This window comes from Pyxicephalus adspersus, chromosome 5, assembly GCF_032062135.1.
Source record: "Pyxicephalus adspersus chromosome 5, UCB_Pads_2.0, whole genome shotgun sequence".
Lineage (NCBI taxonomy): Eukaryota > Metazoa > Chordata > Amphibia > Anura > Pyxicephalidae > Pyxicephalus > Pyxicephalus adspersus.
In genome coordinates, this window is record NC_092862.1 from 28,113 (window position 1) to 37,083 (window position 8,971).

At 42.5% G+C, this 8,971-nt stretch overlaps 1 protein-coding gene across 1 annotated transcript in view; it reads left to right on the top strand.

The window, feature by feature from the left end:
* Nucleotides 1-8,971, top strand: part of WDR97 (WD repeat domain 97) — a 34,175-nt gene that overhangs the window by 11,783 nt on the left and 13,421 nt on the right. Inside the window, exons 4-5 of the mRNA XM_072413175.1 lie at nt 1,177-1,298; nt 7,982-8,612. Coding sequence (XP_072269276.1) covers nt 1,177-1,298; nt 7,982-8,612 — 753 coding nt within the window. The remainder of the gene's footprint in view (nt 1-1,176; nt 1,299-7,981; nt 8,613-8,971) is intronic.

The following is an 8,971-nucleotide window of genomic DNA, read 5'->3' on the forward strand; positions in this document are numbered from 1 at the left end:
TTAAGCTGTTCAAAAAAAACAGCTTCTGCATTCTCCTTTACAAACTCAAATATTCACTGTATAAATTGAAAAAAACATCAGGCTTTAGTTTGAATTTGAATCACTTAGCGAATATTTAGTTATATGACCACTGTTTCTGAGAACTGCTGCATATCTTTGTTGCATGTATAAGACCAACTTCTGGCACCTGTTAACAGGCGTTCTAGCTCAGGATGATTGAACTACATTCCACATTTCTCCTGGATTACTTGATTTTTTCTCAGAAACAGAATTTTTTGTGTCTTTAATCTTCCGGGAGCTGATGATTTATTCTTCCGGGAGCATTGACCGATTCCACATCTTTCAGGCTTTGATTGTAATTTTAAAGCATTTGAGATCATTTTAGCTGAGCTGAGCTGAGTCTATCATTTTCCACACTTCTGTATGTTTTCCCCTCTCCAAATAGCTTTTTAATTAAAGTATGCTGTTCTAAACAGTGGGTCAACAGAGGCTCAATGTCTAGAACAACCAATTTTACTCAGATTTTCAAAAAGAAACGCAATAAAACCAGCATGTACAACATTTGGTACCTCCCTTCCTTTAATAGGGCCATAATTGACTTCTGTTTTGTCACTCTCCACTATCCTCCTTTAGCACCATTTCCTGTACCAAGTCTATTTTTATCTGCCACGCTTATGCTTTTTTTTTCACCTCATGGTCCAGTATTAGCTCCAGCATGCCCTTTTCTTCCTAGTAGTCTGCCCCCAGCTCCAGAGTTTTTACTACATCTACGATTAGTATTAGTGACATGGCACTCCTGATCAAATAATACATGCCCAGTTAAAATATTGTCATACTAGGTCGTAATATATTTTATGAATCACGACGAAAACTTTTCATCCTTCAAACACCCATAGGTGTCACATATTTGCTAAATTAGCCATGATTTCTGTCACCCCCTGTGTGCAAACAAACTGGGCTTGTACTTTTCTTTAGCCCAAAATTTAATGGAATCCACCTCCTCCTTTTTTATTATTCTGTGATCTGTTTAGTTTTATGGGGATTACCTAATTCAAAGCAACTGCTGAAGGCTGTTATTAGTACAGTTTACTGTAAACATGAATGGGGTCACAGTACCAAAGGTGAAGTAGTCTTATGAGATTGCTGATACAGATTATGTTTGTTTTCCTGACACAGAAAGATTACCAGCCTAGTATACTCAGAAAATCTCCATCTGCTGATTTCAGGATCCAAAGACCACACTATCAAATTGTGGGGTGAGGAAGGACAGCTTATAGCAGTTTTTGTCAGTCATGCAGGTAATAAACAGTGAATGTGCAACTACCTTTTTTCCAGGAGAAACACCTAATATTTTTAGTATGTCTCAAGGGGACGAGAGCTGGGACCTCATATCATTACACATTTTAAAAAACGTTTCGTTCATCAGGACATTTCAGCAGTACAGTCTAAAATATTGTGTAAAAAGAGTTTATTTTGCATCTAGCACACATTGCATATACAGAACATGGGACCAGCCCCTACATCAGAATATTTTATTTAAGTATTAGAGATACACTAAACTAATATTGTAATAAATAACAGCTTCCTGAGCAGTGTTCCCTAACACTTAAGACTGCACTGCAAAATGTTCTGTGAAACATGTCAAAAGGATATGAGCTCCCAACTCACTGCTGTTTATATGATTGACAATTTTGTTAATATGCAAGACACATTTTGTTGATTGCTTTACTGTTATATTGTATTTGCGCATGTTTCACCTGCTTTCAACTGCTTAGTACTTAAAATTTCCAGGTCGAATAGAGAAACCTCTTTTTACTCACCAATGTTTTTTTCTGCAGTAAGAGTAATACAGATTGTAAAGTAATAGTACAAGAAAATGAAATAAAGCTGGGGTAATACAGAGTGAGGGCAGCCTTGAAATGTGATGTAGAGTATAGATGTAGAGGTATGTAGTGAAAAAGTGAAGTAGACAGTGGGCAGTGTGCTGAAGTACAATAGAGAGAGGGCATTATACAAAGTATAGTAGAAGTAAAGTAGAACAAGGACAGTGTGCAGAATACAGTAGAATTAAAGTGAGGGCAGCATGCAGTGTACAGTAGAAGCAAAAGTAGTGTGAGGACAGTATGCAGACTACAAGTAGAAGTGTAGTAGAGTGAATACTATAAAATGAAATTAAATTGAGGACATCTCGTAGTATTTGGTCACATTCAGTTGGACTTGTTCTTGTAATTAGGGATGAGTGAGCAAGATTTTTACTTTCAATCTTGCAGCGAATCTGGCTTTTTTTTGCGCACCGAACATGTAAGCTTGAACAGCCTTGTGATTCGCCATGAGGTCGCCAAACGAATGAGGAAAAAAGTAGGGGGTGGTAACAGCGAGAAATTACGGCGGGAATCGTGGCTGGGAGCGAATCATTTGCTCCCAGGATGCACAGCAAGGGACTGCAACCAATCAGGCAAGATCAGAGCACAGGCATATATATACAGGGAAGGAGGAAGGGGTTAGTCACTCCATCTTGTGTTCTAGGTGAAGGATAGAAGCAAGGAGAGACATGTAGTGTGACAGGGACAGTGTAGGAGCCTCTTAGTTCATTGTTAGCTGAATAGTTCTATGTTTTTAAGGCATTTTCTTTTACATGAGCTACTAGCTAGTCAGTTTTGTTAAATTGTCAGCAGTCAGCACATTTAGTGTAATCTATATTGTGTATTAGTGAAGACACTGTTAGTGATCTTTTTTTTCACACTGTACATTCACTAAAGCTAATTAAAATCAATTGCGGCTCCTATTTACCAAGGAAGACCGTTTTGTACAGTGAAATTTCTGTCCTACTTTAAAATAAATACAGATATTTTAGTGTTTGATACCTGTTCTTAATTACCTAAGAAGAATTTGGTACAGTGAAATTTCTGTGCTACTGGAAAATAAAAACAGATATTTTGGTCTTTGATACCTGTTCCTATTTACCATCTGGTACAGGTGCATTTGTGCTTGAATAAGTAAAAGAAGATAGGTAGACCCAGGGGAAGGCGTGGCGTTGGGTGATCTGCCGCATCTGGCAGGAGGCATACTCCCTAGGAGTCCGCCACTGTAGGACAGCAGCAGCAGCAAACTGTTGGAGGCAGCAGCACAAGTTTTCAAACAGGTCTGGGATGTGTGCAGAGCATCAATACGCTGGTAAATGTATTGAGAGGGCGTAATACAATCATACAGCCATGTCATGTGAACAAGATTGTGGACTGGGTCTCAGGGGCCTCAAGTGCAGCAGGCTCTTCTTCTGCAGCAGGAAGCAGCACAGCCGTGACAGGAGCAAACACAGATGTTAGAGTGGCTAATGTGCCTTTACCTCCCGATGACTCTCCCATGTTGTTTGACGAACAGCCTGAGGATCTGTTAGTGCGAAGTTCAGAGCAGGAGGCAGACTTTGAGACCCTTGGGGAGTGTGGTCAGCACTTGCTGGGCGGGGGTTTGGGATCAGTGGCTGCATTTGAAAAGGTTGGGTTATATGAAAATAAAGATGATGATGACCGTGATGTCACCTGGGAACCACCGGTGCGTGTAAAGGCTAGCAGCAGTTCCGAAACAGACGTAGAGGAAAGGCAGCAGCAGCAGCAACAGACTAGGGATGGAAGGGGCCGCAAATCACAAGTAGGGGAACAGTCAGAGTTGATATGACCGTGGGACAGATGGAGCTGGAGCAAACGCAGGGCACCCAGCAGAGGCAGGCAAAGAAAAAGAGCAGCACAGTGGTTGCACACACCTTTCCAGTGTGGTCCTTTTTCACGCTGAAAGATTATGACGAGTGCATAGCAATCTGCAATCTGTGCCACAGGCAGATCCGCAGAGGACAGGCCGGATTAAATTTGGGTACAACATCCCTGCTTTCCCACATGCGCAAGAACCACAAATCAAAGTAGGAGGTGCACGCCCGTCATCCTCTCTTCTTCCACCTTAATTGACTACTTCTCCACCTCCAACTGTCATTGCTACTACGTTTAAGGAGGTTGGTGCCAGCCAGACTTCTAGCGGCGAGGAAGTATCGGCTTCTGCCCGCAGGTTTTGTGGCGTCAGATGACGTTTGTCGCCACAAGATGGGTACTCCAGTGACCCCTTTAGCTCCCCCAACTCCCAGTCCCTTCAGCCCACTCTACCGGAGTTCTGCGCAAGGCACCAGGCTATGGGCCCAACCAACAAAAGAGTCATTGGACTCAATTCACGTCTATTGAAACTTTTGGCCTTGCAGCTACTTCTGTACAGCCTTGTGGACTCGGCTCTGTTCCGTGACCTGATTGCCTGTGCTGAGCGGCGGTGGAATATACCAAGCAGGCATTACTTCTCCCACACAGCTGTACCCAGTTTACATGGACATGTAATGGATAACATCTACCAGGCATTGGCATTCTCGGTGTCTAGCCAAATCCACGTCACCATGGACAGCTGGTCAACCAAGCACGAAGTTGGACGCTACACTGGGTGGCCTTGCATAGCTCAGTGGACGGTAGTCTGCAAGAGGCATTACAGCACCTGGTACCCCCGCCGAGAGGTGTGGCGGGAAAGCATAAGACCATGTTGGGGCTGCTGGACATGACCCGTCCAACATGCATTTGTGCTGTCATGCCACAGGCATTGTGCGGGCGATAGAACAAAAGTAACTGCTGCAGCTTGAAGAGGAGGAGGTCGGTGATGAGGAGGAAGATGTTTTGGTGCCCCGCATTTGCAGCATCAAAAACCGGGATGATTACTGGCTGGCTATCCTTCTGGATCACCTCTACAAAGACAAAATGTCACAGTTTCTACCCAACCCAGCGCAAGAGAAAGAAAAGGTGGCCCTCTTGAGCAGACCACTATGTCACCGGCTGTGTGAGGAGTTCCGCACCACATTCCACACAGGGAGCTCAGGCGGACACTGCCTCCACCATATCCTCCTGTAGCAGCAGCAGTATCCAACACATCCAAAAGTCTAGGCCAAGACAGGGTGGATCTTCTGGATGGCTGGCGAAACCTGATGCGGCCACTTCAAACAAATGAAGTGCGGGGGCATAACCATCGAGAACAGATGAAGCGCATGGTGCACGATTAAGTTGGCTCTTTTCTGGCTGGTGGTGGTGGTGTTGACGACAGCAGTTATGATGAGTATGACTGTGGTGACAGTAGTGACGCCAATAATTTTTGGGTCTACAGGCTTGAAATCTGGCCACAGTTTGCACAGTATGCCATAAAACTTCTTTCGTGCCCGGCATCTAGTGTTCTGTCCAAAAGAACCTTTAGTGCCACTGGCGGAGTGGTCAAGGTCAACCGATTACGATCGTCGCCGGAAAATGTCAATTGCCTCACCTTTTTGAAAATGAACGAAAGGTGGGTTACTAACAACTATCATACCCCCACAGCAGAAGTCACTGATTGACTGATTTCTCTGTGAACCCACATTGCTCCTGTGCTGAGTCTGTGGCTGGCTATCACCAACACCCTGTCAGCAGAGCCTGCCTCAGTTGAATTTTTCCGCTAGTTATCGCAACATACAGGAGTGGCATTCATTGCCAATGTCATGCTTGCCATTGTACCAGCCAGAAATTTACTTTAATTTTCTGCTGCTTCCAGGAGGCCAACAAGCAGCAGATGAAAAAACCCAGTACTGCCACACTAATAGGTACCATTGCCTTTGCCTAATTTTTCAGGTAAGTATTGTAGGATTGAGGGTTGGCATTCATGTCATCCACTTTATGATTCAAACTACCTATATCGTCTACCTTCCTACTGCTTCCGGCACCACAGACCACAGCAACGGTGTTGGCGCACAAAACATCTTGATCTCGCCCTCCTACGTTTAATCACAAATTTCAGATATTTGTATTACAAACTTCTGGGTGGCATTGACGATGAACTAGACCGAGCTCTAGATGCCAGTTACCAATGCGATCCACGCTCCAGCTCAGGGCCCACCGCCTCCTCTTGCTAATGCTGCTGCCTGTCAGTACTCTAAAATTGTATTACACACTTCTGGGTGGCATTGACAATGCACTACACCCAGCTCTCCATGACACCTACCAGTGCGGTCTCCCTGGCGATAGCTGACCAGAGGACACACACTGCTACTGCTCTCGCTGACCCACACGCCGTCTCTGGTCCTCCATCCTTTTGCCTACTCACCGCTCTACTTCTCCACAACTTTATGGGTGGCGGTCTCCTGCTGTTTTGATGGCAGAGACTGTTGCTAGTGGGTTGAGTTCACACATAGCTTCACCCTTTCTCAATGTCCTAATGTTTATGCTGCCTTCTGTATGCTGTCCATCACGCAAAAATCCTATTTGCCTGCTGTCATTTTACCTGCCATTTTTCTGGAAAACCACAAGGTCTTTTGGAACTTTTGTATTTTGTAACCCTTGTTACCACTGTTTTCCTTCACATACCTAGCAAATTTGGTGGTTCTAACATGTATAGGGGCTTTGCTATTAATGTTTAAAGCCAGCCCATTGACTTTAATGGAATTCACGATTGAGTTCACCTATCTGAAGTTCGGGGAAATTTTCGTGAGACTGTCGGAGGCCTTCTCGCTCATCCCTACTTGTAATGTTGAATATGTTTGCAACCTTTAAAGCTGTTTTATCAATTCTACTAGTGTAGGAACCTACTTTAGCATTTATACCAACACAACACCTTAATCCAATCACCATGACATGTGACTAAGCAGATGTTAATTATGACCAGTCAAGAGATATGACATTTGTTGAACTGCCCTGTTCCAACAATCCCATCCTTGATGTGAGAAAGACTGCAAGATGTTTATTCTTCACATTACATGACTAAAGGTGTGTTTTTTCTAGCTGGGGTAGAGATATTACAGCAGTAATATAGGTGGAAGATACAGTTGATGATGTCAAAGGCCCTGCTCAGGGATGGTGGTTCTAACTTGACATAGATGGCATGTTTCATGCATCTTGCAAACAAATTGACCTCTCTGTCCATACTATGCACATGTTTGTTCTTGATTCAAACTCATTAAAACTACTGAATCTTGTCCTATGGCATTTGCCCTGCAATCCTGGGGCATTCATTTGTTAGGAGGTTGTTTTGACACCCTAATATACAGGGTGCAGTTGGATGGAATTTGCAGTTAGATGAACAATTCTCAAATTAGAACAACCTCTGAACAAGGGTGATGGCCTTCTACACCTTTTCTCCTCCACCTATATTGCAGTTTTAACATCTCTGTCCTGGAATTTTGGGGAAAAACACACTTTCAACCGTGGTATTTTAAGGTTTACCATCTATGCAGGCTTCTAGACACCAAGGTTGGGATTATGTTAACAGAACAGAGTGGTTCAACAAATGTCACACCTTCTGATCTCGGACAATCATCATCTGATCACATTCCATGGTGATTAAATTGGGATGTTTATGCTTTGTGAATATAAATGGTGGGGTTAGGGTTAGGTGGGGTATTTTCCTACACTAGTAGAACTGATGGAGTTTGGAAGGCTATGAAAGTCTTCGACATTCCAAGAACATGTCCAGTTGAATGGGTTTAACAACTACTGGATATAAAATGATCTGGATAAATGAGAAATGCCTTTCCAGACATAGAGTAAGGGTAGTATGCAGAGTACAGTAGACGTAACGTAGAAGGTGGAAGGTACTGAGAAGTGATGTAGAGGGAACATAAGGTGGATACTATGTGAAGAGTACAGTAGAAGTAAAGTATAGTGTGGGTAGTAAGTATTTGCCTGGAGAGCTAAAGTAGTTTTCATTCAACTATTTGAAAGCATTGGTGGGTGAAGTGAGGATTCTTTTTTTAATGAAGAAAAGAAAGAAGATACGCCACATATATATACTCTGTGTATGTTGGTGTATTGTGTTTATAGTCTCTCTTTTAACAATGTAGAAAAGTTTTGTCAACTAATTACCACAAGTAGTATCTCATCTTCCCTATTTTATTATGTCAACAGACTTAGACACAATAATTACATGTTTTTACTATCATCTATAGGTGCCATCACGGCTCTGTCCCTAAGCATCTCAAGAATGACCCTTTACTCAGGCTCTGAAGATAGAACAATTCGTATGTGGGATTTAAACACTCTTGAACAAACCGAAGAACTAGAGATGTCTAGCTATCCTATTGGAATAGAAACATTTGGAAATGATGCAGTTCTCTGTTACAGTGGTTTTGACATTCACATTTGGCTGATAAAACAGTTATACCAACTTCACTCCCTCTTGGGAACAAATGTTAATGAAATCAAAGTCACTGGGGGACACATACCTGCTAGAGGTCTCTGTGTGTGCACAGATGGCACAGTAAGGTTAATATCAGCAGTTAATGGAGATCCTATATCAACACTCTTCCTGGAAAAAGATGATAGCTTGCTGGCAGCAGAATACTGTATGCACACAGAAACTGTTTGTGTTCTTCTGAAGGATGGACATCTACTAAAATGTAATGCCTTGGCAAATCCTATGAATATCCTGAGTAAAGTGCAAGTTAGCAATGATCAGTCCCTTCCTCAGTGCTTCACTCTTTACTTAAACATTATAGATGCAAGGGAGGCAGTCACAGATTGGAAACAAGTCGTAAAAGACAAAATATCACCTTGCATAGACAAAGAAATGAAAAACAGGTAAATTGCTCTTCACCTTTTAGAACTGAATTGATAAAGGATAAGCATTCTGCAAAATCTTCCAAAGGGAGCAATATTGGAAAATGATTTAATGTACAGCGCTGCGTAATATGTTGGCGCTATATAAAACCTGTTTTATAATAATAATAATAATAATGATTTATTACTTTATTTGTCTCTGAAAGAACCAAGACACACTGATGTTTAAGGGGGCCCAAAACAATACCACACTGACATTTAGGGTCCCTGAACAAGGGCATGTGGGCACTTGAGAAGCCCAGACCAAAAACATGCTGACACATGATGGTCTTAGAACAATGATATACTGAAATTTGAAGGTCTAATAATAATAATGACAC